At 50.8% G+C, this 16,802-nt stretch overlaps 1 protein-coding gene across 6 annotated transcripts in view; it reads left to right on the forward strand.

The window, feature by feature from the left end:
- The window catches only part of LOC117056544 (cytoplasmic phosphatidylinositol transfer protein 1-like), a 54,325-nt gene extending 41,375 nt beyond the window's left edge, over positions 1-12,950 (forward strand). For 5 of the 6 annotated variants that reach the window (XM_033167015.1, XM_033167014.1, XM_033167017.1 and 2 more), the window contains 6 exons: positions 697-704; positions 2,080-2,151; positions 3,045-3,140; positions 3,726-3,881; positions 4,590-4,653; positions 11,615-12,950. In XM_033167015.1, the coding sequence (XP_033022906.1) occupies positions 697-704; positions 2,080-2,151; positions 3,045-3,140; positions 3,726-3,881; positions 4,590-4,653; positions 11,615-11,868 (650 nt within the window). In that variant the 3' untranslated portion in view covers positions 11,869-12,950. Of the gene's footprint in view, positions 1-696; positions 705-2,079; positions 2,152-3,044; positions 3,141-3,725; positions 3,882-4,589; positions 4,654-9,938; positions 10,060-11,614 lie in introns of all 6 variants that reach the window. The other variant, XM_033167019.1, reaches the window with a different exon arrangement.
- The last annotated feature ends 3,852 nt before the right edge of the window (positions 12,951-16,802 follow it).

Here is a 16,802-nt window from a genome sequence, read left to right on the forward strand (position 1 = left end):
AAATCTCCGTCTTGCCCAACAACTTCTTTCTGCAGGGCCCAGCTAGAGACCTCTTGAGAACTCCAGAATGGAATAGTGTCAGGTGAGGTAGCTGCAATCTTCACTTCTCTTTCCTCCATCCCTGGCACATAGGTTGGATCTACACAGATTAAAAAATAAATAAATAGGCAAGGAGTTCCAAAGTGTAGGAGCTGCCACACTAAAAGATTGATGTCAGGCAGACGTCTTCACTGTACTGCCTTTGGCACCTGCTGAAAACGTTTAGACAAGCTTACCCAGATATTTAGAATGCTGATACGTTTATGGTTTGTTGGTTTTTTTCTATGTTTTGTTCTTACTAGTGATCTCAGGGTTTTATTCTCTTTGTAAACTTCCTACAGTCAAGTGGTATATGAATCTTTTGAACATTAGTTGGATACAACTCCTGAGCTACCCATCAGGTTGGGTAAAAGGCTTCCCTGAATTCCCATTTGCAACTTTCCTGATAGGAACGGGGCTGAGGGCGGGGGGAACCTCAGCCAATGCTTCTCCTTTCTGCCTGGGCTGTTGTGCTGGAGCTGGGTGGCTTATGTTGTCAAGGGAAATTCAGTTATGGCTGCCACGGCGACTGTCCCTCCCCATCTCATCGCTTGTTTTCTCGTGTTTCTTTCCTCTGCTGTCCTGCGGATTCCTGGAATTGCCTCGCCATCGGATCAGAGTACACGGTAAGTGCCAAGATGTGCTTGCATGTTAGGCACTTTGCTGCTTCTCCAAAGGGACGGCGTGTAGCCTGGACTTCCGGAGTGGCCCTGAGGCAGCACCAACTCCTCCAGGCAGGAGGCTGCACATGGGAACAAGTGAATATGCGACAGGGAGGCAGGGAAGGACCTGTTTGGGGATGTCGCGACCAGCCTGTGAATTACCCCAGGTTTATCCTCCCCTTTCTTTCAAGAAGCTGATAGTGGCTGGCATGGCCTCCCCAACACCCCTGTTTCCTCACAAGAACCCTGCGAGGTAGGTTAGGCCAGCCTTTTTCCAACCTCGGGCCTTCCTGATGTTGCTGGACTACAGATCCATTCATCCCTCAGCTGTTGGCCTTGATGGCAGCTGGAGTTTCCCTCCCCCCAAAATTATAATGCATGATAGCACCACTGTGGTGTAGTGACTGGAGTGTTGGACTAGGGCCAAATTCTCACTCAGCCATGAGGCCCACTGGATGCCCTTGGGCCAGTCACTATCTCTTGTGACCTGACCTACCTCGCAAGATTGTTATGAGGATGAAATGGAGAGTGGGAGCTCCTTGGAGGAAAGGTGGGGTATGAATGTGATAATCAATAGATAAAACAAAGAGATAATCTAGGCTTTGCTACCAGACTTGTATGTTTTAAAGAAGCATAACCTGATCAGTCTGGGCAGAACCCTCCCATTCCTCCATTTCCCAACACACTTCCTTTATTCCCCGCACCCCAGCCCTTTAAATTATTGGCCATTTTTGCAGCATTGCACCCATTCAATCCTTTCTGCTCATTGGTAAGCCCTGTTGAGTCCAATAGGACTGGCTCCCAGGTGACTGTGTATAGGATCACACTGTTAGACACACATTTCTGATTTTACGAGCTGGTGTCTTTCAGCAAGTGCTGCAGTCTTCACTTCTCTCTCCTTCATCCCTGGCACGCAGGCTGGATCTCCTCGGGTAGAAAAAAAACACCATGAAAATGCTATGGGAGGAAAAACATGCTATAAAATATATGTGCAATTTGCTATTGAGGTTTACAGTGCCATCTGGTGTCACATTTTTATCATGCACTTAAAACGTTATAATTGCAGCTGTGCAGCTGAGTCCATAGTATGCCCTTGGGTGTTGAGTTATCCATGACCAGGCAGGTGAGAGGGAGCAACAACTAGCAGCGGGTAGTTGCCTGCCTTCCTCTTTGCCAGCTGCATCTGTCCACTTGTATTAGCGATGGGGAGCGGGTGGTTGTTGGACTCCAGTTCCCATCACCCCTCCCCCTCCCCAGCCGCATGGCTAACATCTGGAGGACCACAGGTTCCCCATCCCTGGTTCACCTTCTCAGATTCTCCTCCTCACTTCTTTTACAGTGCTCTTTCCTGCCAAAGTTCTCTATCTACATAGAGACCAAGTACGAGGACAATTGCGGAGACAGCACAAATGTAAGTGCTTATTGGGAAGAGTCCTCAATCTGGCACAGAACTGCCTGCCATCCCTAACCGACAGCCTCCAAGAGGCAACAGGATGCGATGGGAGGTGGGGAGGGTGTCCTTTGGTGCCTTGGGTTCCTTGTTTTGCAGTGTGGCCAATCAGGAGCTTCAGTTAAGGGGGAAACATGCCTCTCCTTCGTATGGAATCGGTGGTCCATTCCCCCATCTAGCCAGCAGGTCCTACTCTGATTGGCTGCAGCTCTTTGAAACTTCAGGCTGATGTCCTCTAGTTGGATACAGGTTGGCAAGGGACTTTCTGCTGGATGGCATTTTGCAAAGGACAGGTCCCCGCCCTTACAATCTACAATCTAGCTCTCCCCCCCCCCCAAAAAAAAATCATTGACACAGTAGTTTGTTAAGGGTGCTGAGAGGAGACCTACATTCAGAGCCACAATTAACAGAGGGGTTTAACAATCAGTTCCTTTTCCCAGGGAACTCTGAGAATTGTAGTTTGGAGGGAATAGGGGGTTTCCCAACAACTCTCTGCTCCCTTAACAGACTACAGCTCCCAGTTCTTTAGGAGCCAGGAATGATGAGAGCTGCAGTCCAACATCATCTGGAGGGACACAAATTAAGAAGGCAGGAAAGCTGCCTTTGTACCAGATCAGACCCTTGGTCCATCTAGCTCAGTATTGTCTACACTGGTTGGCAGAGGCTCTCCAGGATTTCAGGTGTGAGGTATTCCCTAGAGATGCTGGGGACTGAACCCAGGACCTTCAGCATGCAAAGTAGATGCTCTACCACTGAGCTACGGCCTTCCCCAGTTGTTGTGCGTCATGCCCTGCCCTACATCTAAGCTGCTGGCCTGACAGCCCCATCTCTGTCTCCACCTCTTGCCCTCCCAGATCTTCCACAAGGAAAACATATTGGGAGACCACGATGTGACATTCCTGGACATCGCCTTTGATGAAATCCCAGAACGCTACTACCGGAGCCTAGAGGTAACGTGAAGCAGGGAGGTACCTTTCTACCCAGGTTTGTGTGTGGCCTTTCTCTTGCCTGAGTCCTGCTGTGACTGTAAGGAAAGCCCTGCTGCATGAGACCAAAGGCCCATCTTGTCGTTCGTCCCCAGTGGCCTATCAGATGTCCCTGGGAAGCCCATAGGCAGGGCAGGAAGGCAGTAGCCTTCTGCCTGCGTTTGTCCATCACCTACTGGCATTCCAAAGTACCCTGCCTCTAAGTGTGGAGGTTCTATTTAACAAGAGCCCTGCTGAATCAGACCAAAGGCCTGTCTAGTCCAGGAATCCTGGGCTGTACCCAGTGTTGGTCTGATGCAGAGTGGACCCATCAAAATGAATGGATCAGGCCAGCGGCCCATCTAGCACACCATCCTGTTTTTGCAGTGGCCAGCCAGATGCCCTCAAGCAGGACCCAAGAACAAGTGTGCTCTCTCCTACTGTGGTTGCAACCATCATGGCTACTAGCCATTGGTAGCTTTCTCCCCCATGAATTTGTCCAGTCTTCCTCTAAAACTATTCAAATAGTGGTCCATTGGCTCCTTATACTTGTCTTCTCCATGTTGGTAGGATCTCCGGTACTTCAGCTCGACCAAGACTGGCCGTGGCCCGTTGCGGGAGGGCTGGCGAGAGCATACCAAACCCATCATGTGCTCCTACAAGCTGGTGACGGTCAAGTTTGAGGTGTGGGGGCTGCAGACACGGGTGGAGCAGTTTGCTCACAAGGTGAGAGTTCAGCCTGGAGACATTTGGGGACCTGGAGGGATGGAATGGGCCCTGCTTTTGCAGGGGGTGGGGGAGGTACCCTTCCTGAGTTTTGAGAAGTCCTTGAATCTCATCAGACGGATTATCCCCCTGTGTTAAAGCAATATTCTGTGCCAGGGGTGGGGAACCTGTGCCTGCCTGGATGCTGCCAGACTACAAAGCCCATCACCCCTGAAACAAAATTGATTGCTGTTGTGATCCTCAGGAATGTCCGCCTCCAAGGAGGGCTGGTGGCTCAAGCCAGGGGAGGTCAAAAGTTCCTGGGTTCCCGGGGAAGGCAAAAGTCAGCACCTTGGAGGGAGATCAGGGTGTGTTCAGGACCACAGAGAGTGATTCTGCAGCTGAGCCAACCATCCATGTTGTCTCAGCAAGGTCATGCAGCAACTTGCTTTATAGCACGGTTAGGCAGTCACTGACTGGACTGTGCTTGCTGGGGCTGATGGGAGGTGCAATCCAAAACAGGGAAGGCTTCTCTGGAGCATAGGAGATCAGTCTGTGCATTGCTGCCTCCTGCTGGCAGGGCTCTCAACCGCTCTGCTAGCATAGCAGCCTTTGGTGGTTACAGTAGGATGGGGGTGAACCTCCCCATGGGGCTTGCTGTGATCATTGCCCCCCCCCCCCAAAGATAGAAGATACCTGAGGAGTTGTTAACCTAGTTTTGGGTTGCAGGCCATCCGGGACATCTTGCTGATCGGCCACAGGCAAGCTTTTGCCTGGGTGGACGAGTGGTGTGGTAAGTGAGCCTTTTTGCTGTGTTGCTGGTTGCAGAGTGGGTGGGAAGACAGAGTATGAAAACTCTTTGGGCCATGGGAGATTCAAGCTACCGCTTCAGGGTCCCCTTTCCCTAGGCTGCCCTGCTCTTTACACCATTGCATTTTGCATTCATCAGTATGGACCTCCTGTTTCCTCCTAATCAGCAACACAGAGTAGGGCCCTCGTTTTTTAAAAACTTTAAGCATGCACTGAATTAATGGGGAGAGCCTCCTGCCCTTCACTGTGCTTTTAAATCCCCTGATTGTAAGTACAACGACATGGTTAAACAGTAACTAATCTGTGACCTGCATTCTTGAGTGTGGGCCCCTCTGATGCGATCCTACAACTGCACACAAGTGGAAATGTTGTTTATGGAAAACGTTTGCTTTGTTTCTCCTGGAGCTAAAAGCTGTCACTGGTGTGTCTCGTAAATCTCAAGCCCTGCTTATTTTATTTATCTGTATTACTAAACCCATTTCTAGCCCTCTTCTTGATTTTGAAGATCTTCACAAAATGCACAAAAGAGCAACACACCATTAATTAAATTTGTATTGAAACAAAGAGGTTTACAGCTGAGAGGTCAGACAGCAGTGATCAGTGTTCGCAAAAATTTGGGATCCACTTTGGGGAATGTTACGTAGCAAATCAATTCTGGCCTACCGTGTCCAGTTGTGTGCAGTTCTAGGTTTCTTGGCAAAGGAGTGGAGTTGTGATCACTCAAAGCTGTGGAGGCTGGTCCATCAGAGTGGCCACTGCCCCACCCATCTCACTCTGCCCTCAGCCAGCCCCCACCTGCCTGCCTTCCTAAAGGTAAAGGTACCCCTGACCATTAGGGGTACCTATAGAGCTCATCTCGCTCTATAGGCCGAGGGAGCCGGCATTTGTCCGCAGATGGCTTCCTGGTCTTGTGGCCAGCATGACTAAGCCACTTCTGGCGAACCAGAGCAGTGCACGGAAACGCCGTTTACCTTCCCGCCGGAGCGGTACCTATTTATCTACTTGCACTTTGACGTGCTTTCGAACTGCTAGGTTGGCAGGAGCAGGGACCGAGCAACGGGAGCTCACCCCATCGTGGGGATTCAAACCGCCGACCTTCTGATCGGCAAGCCCTAGGCTCAGTGGTTTAGACCACAGCGCCACCCGTGTCCTGCCTTCCTACCTACAGCCCTTTGAAGGTGTGGCCCTGGCTGTCATCTTGCTCCTTCTTAGTCTCTGTGTCACCCTTGTAGAACTCCTACAAAACCCCCTTGTCTTTAAAGAGCCCCTAAGCCACCTCTAAGTGCCTCTAAGCCACCTCTGGCTAGAAGCTGCCACAAAATTTCTCAGCGCTCTAAACTATTTGAGACACAGCGTCCTTCTTACCTCACAAATCCCCTTCTGAGGAACTGTAAGCGAAAAAGGTGTTTAGACTCCCACAGGTAAGTGGAAGGCAGAACATTACTCCCCGACCCCACTTTTTTCTTACCTTCCTTTTCTAACCCTGCTAACTTTCCCCCTCAACCCCTGTCCTCTTCATTTCCTCTCTCCAACGTTTTCCTGAGCCTCCTCTTCCTTTGAGTTTTGCTCCAGTGTTGACCGAGGTTGTGCTATCTTATACCAATGCTGTCTGGATCTAAGGCCTCTTGAGTGTGCATGTACAGGATCAACTCCAGCCTGGTGGGGGTTGGGGACTCTCCTCCTTGCCCCCTACAGTGGGCTTACATAGCAGCAGCAGCAGCTCTCAGACCAGTGCTGGCTGCCACTTTAAATTTCCCGTAATGCCCAGAGGAGCCTGATTTAGTGTTGCTCTGGGGCATCATGGGAAATTTAAAATGGCAGCTTGTTGATTCCTAAGGACCGCCCCCGCCCCCCGGAGGAGGTCTTAAGCATGCAGCAGTGCCAAGGGGACTCTCAGCTGCCTGGAGTTATTGGGAGCTGATGCCAAACCTGAAAACACACACACAGAGTGAGCCAGTGGATTCAGAATCACTTCTCTACTGCAACCCCACACCATAAGGGAACACAGGAATATTTCATCTCCAGAGAGTAGGGCTGATCTCCTAGGCCTTTCCTGCCTAATTATATCACAGTCAACACAAGGGACCTCGAGATTCCACCCAGCCCACCCTTGCTCACTGCAGGATCTGTGACATTGCTTGCCACCTTGCCTCTCCTTAAATGCATCCTGCCAGCTCCCGAGGCAAGCTGGTGTTCCACTATCGAATATATCTGACTAGGTGGAAGCTTAATCCACTCTGCAGCCAGAATGTGCCATGATCCCTTGCTAGTTTCCACCCATTGGCTCTAATTCTAGGTTAGGGAAAGGGGCTGTAGCTTGGTAGTGGAGCATCTGTTTTGCATGCAGAAAAGATCCCTGGCATCTCCAGGCAGAGGTGGGAGAAACACCTGTGAGCCTCTGCCAGTCAGAGTAGGGGATACTGGGCTAGATGGAGCGATGGTCTGACTTCGTATGCATCCTTGTGTTCCTACGTCATCCTGCCCTCTGGAGTAACTGAGAAGCCACATTTAAGTGCAGTTCATGTCAGGTTGGCATCAGGGACTCTGGGAGGGCTGCGATGCAACAACAACCAACCCTCCTCTTACAACTCCAACCAGGGAGTGTATTTTTTTTATAAGGGCCAGGCAGCATCCTGGGATGCATTGCAACCTGGAAATGGCTGTGTGCTTGCCTGCCCCCTGGTGGCAGCAGAGAAGCAAATTGAAGAAGGGAAAATGAGGGTAGCTGCAAAAGGAGCAGGGAGGGTGTGAGTTCTTGGAAGAAGCCCATGGCAGCTACAGGGGTCAACAAGGCATTGGATGAGGCTTGTCCAGGCCCGTCTTAGAGGGATCTGCCGCCCTGGCGCAGCGATCCCTTGGCGCCCCCAGCCTGCCGCCTCTCCGCCCGCCTCCCTCCCGCGCTGGCCGCCCCTCGGGAGGGGGGGTGGGCGAGCGGGGGATGAGAGGCGTGGCGTTGGAGCGGGCGCCCGCGCTCCGGCGGGCGGAGGATGAGGGGCGGGCGGATGGGCGCTCGCGCACCGGCGGGAGGGCGGGCTGCAAGCCGGCGGGGGGGGGGGCGGGCTGCAAACCGGTCGCCCTCGCCTCCCAGAGCCCCAGCTGGAGTGCTGGAAGGTCGCGCAAAGCCCCGCGCCGCTTCAGCGCTCCAGCTGGGGCTCCGGGAGGCGAGGGCGGGCGGCTTGCAGCCCGCCTGCCCGCCGGCGCGCGAGTGCCTGCCTGCCCATGGGGGTGGGGGCGGGTTGGGGAGGGGGAGCCCGGTATGCCGGCGGGCTCACGGGGGCGCCCCTGGGGTGCCCTGCGCCCTGGCGCGCCGCGCCACCGGCCTCTATGGATGAGACGGCTCTGGGCTTGTCCATTTTGCTGTGAGTTGTTGGCTCTTTGCAGGTGCTGGCTAGGTTACTTTGCCTATTGATGCTGGCCACCTTTGTAGTGAGATGGGATGACTTGAAAAGAGGGTCAGACAAATGCATGGAGGATATCCACGGCTGCTAGGCACAATGGCTGCATTCTGCCTCTACGGTCAGAGGCATTAATGCTACCGAATGCCAGTTGCTGGAAATCACAGGAGGGGAAAGTGTTCTTGAGCTCAGGTCGTGCTTGCAGGTTTTCCGTAGGCATCTGGGTGGCCCCTGTGAGAACAGGATGCTGGGCCATTGGTCCACCAGGCTGCTCTTGCATTCTTATATTCTCATTTATTTCATCATCTGCCATCATTTTATTTGTACTCCGCTGGTCCTTCTGAAAGGAAGCCCAAAGCAACTAGCATTTCGCAGAAACAAATGCAACAGCTAAAGGCAAACAGGAGGAAACTTTGGGACGTGGAGGGCTGTGGCTTAGTGCTACGCAAAAGGCACCGGGTTCGGTCCCTGGCTTCTCCAGGCAGGTCTGGGAGAGACCCCTGCCTTAAACCCTGGAGAGCTGGAGCAGTGCTCTGGCATACTGAGGCAGAGGCAAAGGACAGGAGGGAGGACTAAATGAGCCTTTGGCCTGATTGATCAGGTTTCTTCTTATGTTCTTATAAGCACCTGAGGTGAGAGAGCAGTGCACCAAACATAATAGCTGGGAAGAAACCACCAGTGTCTGTGCAGAAGGTTTCAGGAAGAGTGCCAGTTCGCTTGTAGCACCACCTGCTGGCAGAATGTGGCACTAGAACTTGGAAACTTATACGGAGGATAGATAACACAGTAAAGCCTAAACTCCATATACCTGTACACCCGGTGTTGTTTTTGTTGTTCAAAATATATTTTAAAATTCGTGGTTGCTTAATTTGTTTGGATTTAAGCACATAGGGCATAATTCACAAGGTTTAATTAAGTTACACAGGGATTGGAGCAATGAACTACCGGAGGAAAACCTGCCTGGCCATTGAAACTTTTGTTTTGCTCTCATTATTTTCTGAGATTCCACCAAATGGGGCACATTTTTGGGCCTCACTTTGCAGGAGGGTTAGAAATTTGGTGCATTTCTGTAGTCATTTAATGCAAGCCGAGATTTTTGTCAGGGCTTTGGATTGTGCTCCAATCGATAATTCTAAACAATTTAAGATGGTAGCTGCTTTTCAAGAGGAAAGTAGTTGTGTTTCAGGAGCTGCCTCCTAAACTCTGTGTAGTGTGACCCAAATTAGCTGTGGCCAGCGAAGGAGGCTGCCGACAGATGGAGAGACGAGTGCTGATCAAGCTGCAGCTTGACAGGACTAGACTAAATTTGTCATTGGCCTCTGCGTAAAGCAACTTCCTGTGCCCTTCCTGTTAGGGATCCTGGTAGCTTTTTCCTCCCCTTCTCTGTCTCCTGCATAATGGTACTAACAACTCTGCCCTCCACTGCTGCTCAGGGCTTTCTCATCCCTTTTTGCCTTCAACCTCCCCCTTTTCTGATGATCAGTGCTGAGAAAGTGCTACTCCCAAGAGAGAAGGCTTCCTTCCCCCACCTCGTCTCGGTGTACAGATTGTCACCTGGCAGGCCCCTGAACTGAGTCACCACAATTGGTACCTCTCTTACCCCGAGCAGATGGCCAGGCACTGTTTAGAGGGCAGGATTTGACCTCGTCCTGCCCAGCCCATCTTCCGTTGGGTGGGGCTAGGGCCAAGGGGCCAAATGTGCTTCCCGCAGCAAGAAAGAGAAATCCTGTCCACAGGCACCATCACAGTTGGCGGTGCATTTGGGACCTGCCCCTTGTCTCTCTGAAAGGGCAGACCTCCGGGTTTCCTGTGCCTCCTTCCGCCGAGCCCGGCTTGCTTTTCTGAGCTTTGAGAGCATCTCTGCGTGTTACAGACATGTCCCTGGAGGAGGTTCGTGCCTTCGAGACTCAGATGCACGTGGCCACAAATAAAAACTTCAGCACCCAGGACCCTTAACGCCCCACCTGGCCAGCCCTGCCCAGGACTCCCGTTTTGTATGTATATGTTTTGTTTTTGCTTTTTGGTCTTTCCTTTCTTCTCCTGGATCTCGGCATAGCAGGACCCAGCCCCATTCCTGCTAAGGCCACCCTGTCCTTTGGACCCAACTATGCCTTTTCTGTGCCCAAGATGCATGAGAGCAGCAGCAGTGCAAAGGGTGTCTGGAGCATGTTGGGAAAGGGCTGTAGCTCAGGGGCAGAGCATCTGCTTTGCATGCAGAACTCTCAGGTTCAATCCTCGGCGTCTCCAGGTAGGGCTGGGAGACAGTGGGAGAGACCTCCATCTGAAATCAGTGTAGGCAGTATTAAGCCGGGTGGACCAATGGTATGATTCTGTCCAAGGCAGCTACCAATTGTTCCTGTGATGAGCATTAAACTGACTTCATGGCTTTCCCCCATAGATGTGCAGGAATGCTGGATCACCAGCCAATCTGAATGGAAGGGGGGATTCCATTCAGAGTGTCAATCCTTACCTAGCAAACACAGCATCACACAGTGCAATAGGGACAGTATCCTTGTACTTGGGGAATGGCAAAGTTTTCAGAAGTATACACACAAACGGAGTAAAGAAAGAGAGGAGAAAACATATAAGGAGCATCAACAATACCAGCCCAGGAAAGCTTGAGCACCTGTGTTGGGTGGGATGGCGGGTGGAATGGAGTATCCGGCCAGAGGTTTGCCACCGCTCTCAGAAAGAGAGGGAAAGGGGGTAACCCGCTGGCCTGGATTTGAATCTGAGTCCTCTGCTTCCAGAAGGGATGGATTGATGGACTGGTCTGTGAACTGCCCTGAGACCTCTGGGTATAGGGCAGAATATAAATTCAATAAATAAATAAAATTGATCCACTGCCCAGAATTGAGTGTGACATGTTCATTGTTATGACGGTGGTGATTTTGTTATTATAATCATTGTTTTTATTTTAAATTACTTGATTTAGATTTGGGCTTTCAAAAACAAATATTCCACTTTATTTTTAAGGTTTATCAGTGATACAATAGGGAACTGTACTCAGTGGTGATACAGTAATTGTACATTATTACAAATAAGAATAATACCATTGCCAACAAAGGCTGAATGAGTGAATAATAATGATAATTGTTATAAGTCCTCCTTAGACCTTAGGGTGAAGGGCAGATTAGTATTACGATTTCTATCCCACTACTTTCCCAAATAACTTAAGGTGGTCTTTTATTGTTCTCGCGCTCCCCCATTCCCCCCCTCACAACAGCCCTGTGTGGTAGGCTGAGAGACAGGTGACCTACCTAAGGTCCCCCAGTGATCTTCATTGGAACCTTGCTGTCCCAAGTTCTTGTCTGACTCTCTATCCATTATACCACGCTGCCGTACCCAGGGATGGGGGGGAAGCTAAAATCGACCCTTGCCTCGCTCTCCTTCTTGTTAAGGCTCCAGAGAGAGGCAAGTGGTGTCCTGGGGGGAGGAGAGGCAGCCGCTCAGGCCTAACCCGAGGAGAGGCAGCAAGCGCCCCCCCCCCCTTCCCCACCAACCTCAACCTCTTCTCACAAAGCCTCCCTCCATCTTTGCCTCCCACAGGGATGACGATGGATGAGGTGCGCCTGTACGAGAAGGAAACCCAGGAGGCGACCAACGAGATTATCGGCATGGTGGAGCCCACCTTCACCCTCAGCGGAGTGCGCCTGCCCCCCAACACCCAGAGCGCCCCTTCCACTCCCCTCAGCGGCGACGCGCCGGACTTCCTCAGTGTGCCCAAGGACAGACCGCGGAAGAAATCTGCCCCAGAGATGCTCTCTCTGCCGGTCCTGAGGGAGCGTGCCAATGCAGAGTGATGCCTGGCCCCACAAGGCTTACCCTAGCTCCCGATTTGCCACCCCTTCCTTCGTCAAAGAGACTTGCCCCCCACACACTTCATTTCCACAGGAAGGCATGTACCTTGCTTTCGTCTGTTTTTTTTTAAATATTTATGTGTGGGGGTTTTTGGTTTTTTAAATGGCCTTTCTGAGTTTCTCCTTGTCCTGAATTGGGCAACACCCACCTGCTGGACTGAGGAAAGGCCTACAACTTGTGGCCCACCACTCCCTTCCCCGGATTTCGGCAGCTCTCTTGAAAAGTAAACCTTTCTGACTTGTTCTGGCTGGCGTCTATCCAAACATGACAGGGATTCTCTGACTTTTCCCTTGTTTGACCTGAGGCACTGACTTGTGATGTTCCTGTATTGCAGAATAACACACCCAGCCCGGTCCAGACACACACATCCTGAGCTTCTCCTCCCTTGCAGAAATGTTGAGTGAGATTTAATGCGCCATCTTGAGTTCCTTTGGGACTCAGCGGAGTGGGCGGGCCTGGATTGCTTGTCTCCCACCATCTCAGCAGTCATGCAAGGGGATTTCTATGGTAGCAAGGGTCATAGCTCAGGGGCAGAGGCATCTGCTTTGCTAGCAGAAGGTCCCAGGTTCAACCCCTGCCATTGAGGTCTGTGTGCTGGGACAACTAGAGTCTTAAGAATCACCAGTGGAATAAGGACCCCTCCAGACTGAGGGTTTGTTTCATGCAGAAGTTTTCTGCAGTGTCATTGACACCATCATAGTGCATGCATGGTGGATTTATCCCGGGGTGTCCACACTTCATTCCACTTTTTTAGCTGTTCTGTGATGCTTCCCAAAGGTTATCACTTTTATGACACCTGGACGGGCAGCTCTTGTTCTCGAGTGCAACAAAGCAAGAACCACCACCCACCCACCCTGAAAAATACTGGAACATTAGTGGTATATAAAAAGTTGCAGGATTTCTGCCCTGAATCTTTAGTAGGTGCAAACAGGATTGAAAACAGGATTGCACATAACTGCCCTGATAGCATTGTGAGCACAAATATTGGTGAATGCACAATATAAAGGATGTCTGGAGGGGCCTTAACACTGATTAACAGTGTTCTTTGTAACACAGACAGGCCTTTCCTGAATAAGGAGAGATTTCCTGTTATTTGTCCCCCCCCCCCCCGGTTTATTCAGAATGTGCCAATATCCAGCTAGCCTGGAGAGCAAACCTGCCCATACTTTCCACACCACCCTCATGCAGAATTTGATAGCAAGGCTCAGTATTCTGCATGCTAAGGATCTCCATTCTGGGGGCTGCTATAAAACAAGCTTCTAGTCCCTATGGCTACAGAGAGCAACTTTAAATTACTATACAGGCAATACCTGGTAATGTTTTTTGAAGCTGGGGCTGACCAGGACTGCTAGGTAGCCAGGATTGCTGCTTTTAGAGCTCTCACCCAGTGCCTTGCAGCTAGCAAAAGGAGAACAAATTAATCAAATCTGTTTACAGTGGCATAGTCTATTCAACTCATAAAGGGGTAAGAGCAGAAGGGCACTGGCTCAATCACCAGCATCTCCAGGTAGGGCTAGGAAAGACTCCCATCTTAAGACCCAAGAGAACTGCTGCTGGTCAGTGTAGACCTGCTTTCCCTATCCCAAGGTCCTCCAGTTGTTTTGGATTATAGTTTCCATAAGAACATAAGGAGAGCCTGCTGGGTCATGCGAGTGGCCCATCTAGTCCAGCATCTTGTTCTCACAGTGGCCAGAAAGATGCCTGTGAGAAACCTGCAAGCAGGATTCAAGCAACTGGGTTTCCAGCAACTGGTATGGCAATGCTGGCTGATGAAAGTTGCAGTCCAAAATATCTGGAGGGTACCAGGTTGTTGAAGGTTGGCATAGACAATACTGAGCTGCACGGAACAATGGGAGACAAACAGATCTTAGCTCAGAGGGAGAGCAGAGACTTCCTGAAACCCTGGAGAGCTGCTGCCACTTAGTATGGACAATACTGGGCAAGGCTATTTCCAGTTTCCATACGTGTCTTAAATTAGTAAGATTATTCTGGGTCTTTGTGATGCTGAGCCAGCATCCTAGCCCTTTCCACCCCTTCTGACTCACTCACACAGTGGCTCCCGGACCTTTTCCTCCGTGCCTTTGGAACAGGGACCATTCCCACCACTGCAGCAAATGTCTGCAGAAGCCCCTTCTCATGGGAGGTGAGAAGCATCAGTGCCCTCAGCATCCATCAGCCGCAGCCAGGGCACCCACATAAATGGAGTCCTGCAGGATCAGGCCAAAGGCCCATCTGGTCCAGCATCCTATCTTTGTTGTGGCTGTGAGAAGCCTCTGACAGCACAGGTAGAACATGTCCATATTGGCTAGTAGCCATTGGTGGTCTTATTCTCCATGAATAGCCTTATCCTCCAGGAAAGATTGCCCATGTGGCTCCTGGAAGGCTCCCCAAAAAGGAATGAGCCCTGCCTTCTTTTGCCTCTGTTTCCTGCCCAGAAGTTTAATGTGAGCGTAGGAAGCGCCTTGCTGGATCTGGTCCATGGCCTATCTATTCCTGCCTCTTGTTCTCACAGAGGCCAACCAAACACATTTGGGAAGCCTGCAAGCAGGACCCGAGCACAACAGCCATCTCCCCTTTTTGACTCCCCAGCAACTGACACTCAGAGGCCATTGCCTGCCAACTCTCCTGCCATCACCAGCGTCCAATTTTTTGCCTTGCAGAAAACCAGAAGTGCAGCCCCCGTCTGGAAGGGGGCTTCAAGGCGGTACCACAGATTCCTCAGATGTCAGCCTCTTAAGTCTTAATGTGCTCTCTGAACCTCAATGTACAAGCATCCTTACTGGAATTTGCACTGCTTTCTGTCGCAGAACGGAACTGCTGCCCTTTTTGAGTGTAGGCATCGGCTCCTAGCTTCTTTTGTGGTTGGTCCCTTTGATTCCCAGACTGCCATCCCAGCTGCTACATTTTGCCTCTGAATGCACAGAAATTGCTGGATCCCCACCCTTTTTGATGAAAGTGCTTTGGAGGGACCAAACTGAGACCTCGAGAAAAACATCCTCAGAAAGCTTACAGTGTGGTTCAGGGTTGCCAGTTGAGGAATGTGTACTGGTGTTTGATGTACATTATCGAGGTAAAACATGTTTTGAAGTGTTGCTTGGGTGGAGAATAGATGGCAGTAGATGGCACAGAGAGGTGATCCAGCATTAATTAGCCATCTATGAACAGTGATTACACTTTTTATGTGTGCTGAAATATGGGTAACTAGGATTGCAGCCCCATCAGTCATCTCTCACCCAGATTTTTGGGGGAAGTGTCTGAAAATGTATGGAACACCCTTGTGTTTCTGGGCTTTTTGAGAACCTGGGTGGCAAACATGGATTGGGGCCTGTTCTCATCCAGTGTATAAGCTGAGAGGCTCCCTGCATTCCATGAGACCTGGAAATGGGGGGGGGGGGGAATTGGTGTGTATGGGAAAATCCTATGTAGACAATTTGTGATCTGTGTAGGAGCCATTCTGTTATGCTTTATTTTTTAAAAAAACAATTGAGTGATAAAACAGTTTCTCATGGGAAAACCATCCTTGTGCTTGTGCAACTGGCTCAGCAGGGGTCAACAAGATGCTGGCAATCATACCTGATTTGTATTTTATTTATTACACTTCCATCCCCTGGGTCCTTCCTGCTTTTGCTCTGGCTCTCTTGAGTGACCTTTCATACAGCATTGGGGGTCTGCCCACACTGTTTGGGAAACATTTCCCGGCATCATTTGTAAAACCTCTGGACTTGCACTAAAGGGGTGTCGTATAAAATCAGTGGTGGCTGGTAGCCATTGAGACTGGTGGGGCAGGAGGCCAACAGTAGGTGGCACCAGAGCCATTGACAGGGAGAGCCAACTAATTCTAGTTTCATCCCCATTCCGCCTCCTCTCTGCCAAGTTCTACCAGGGTTAACACTGAGCCTAAAGAGGATGAAGAAGCTGACAGCCAGGGCTGCCACCACCCGGGCTGGCTGTAAGAAGACAGGAATACTTGATGGGAAATTTGAATAGTGTGCAGGTTTATTTTTAGTAAAAGGCAGCACGAGATCAGGGTTTTCTTCGGGGGGGGGGAGTGCATCCTGGGGTCCTCTCCCCACCCTCCATGTTCACAAAGAGTCCTCTCCCTTCTGTTTTATTTCTGCTAGACAAAAAGGTGGCTAGATATGCCGTGGCTCAGGTGGTGCATCTGCTTGGCATGCAGAAGTTGGGCACTTCCAGGAAGGGTTGGTAAAAGCTCCTACCTGAAACCCAGGAGAGTCGCTGAGCTGGAGATATCAGTGACATGATCCCATGTGTGTGTCAGCTTCCTATGGGATGGGACTAGCTGTCAGTTCAACTGATACATGGCTCATCCTGCTCAGTATGGTCTAAACCAGTGGCTTCCAATTGTTGGTTTGCATAACCTACCCAGGGGGTCCGTAGCACATACCTGTCGATTTTTCAGGACTTCCTGTTTTGGGGAGGGTCGTGCTCTCACGAACAAGCGCAGTGCCCCAAAACGCTTAATACTGCGGCACCCAAAAATGTATGCTTGCACAGGCCATGTGACTCATGTGGGAGCACGGCCTGGTTTTGCGCTGGGACATGTTGGAGGGTGTCGTGGCACCATTCACATAACAAAAACTACCACAAAGATACCAATATTTTCAAAAGTAGGGAGTCCATGGCTTGGCTTTTGAAAAACAGCAGGTCCACAGGTCATTGGCCATGCTTAAGAACTTAAGAAGAACCTGCTGGATCAGACAAATGTCCCATCTAGTCCAGCATCCTGGTCTCACAGTGCCCCCCCCCCCGGATGCCTGTGGGATGGAAGCCAGCAAGCAGGATCTGAGCACAACAGCACACTTTCTTCCTGCAATTTCCAGCAACTGGTATCCCAAAGCTCTTCAGCCTCCAAACA

This window comes from Lacerta agilis, chromosome 13, assembly GCF_009819535.1.
Source record: "Lacerta agilis isolate rLacAgi1 chromosome 13, rLacAgi1.pri, whole genome shotgun sequence".
Classification (NCBI taxonomy): Eukaryota; Metazoa; Chordata; class Lepidosauria; order Squamata; family Lacertidae; genus Lacerta; species Lacerta agilis.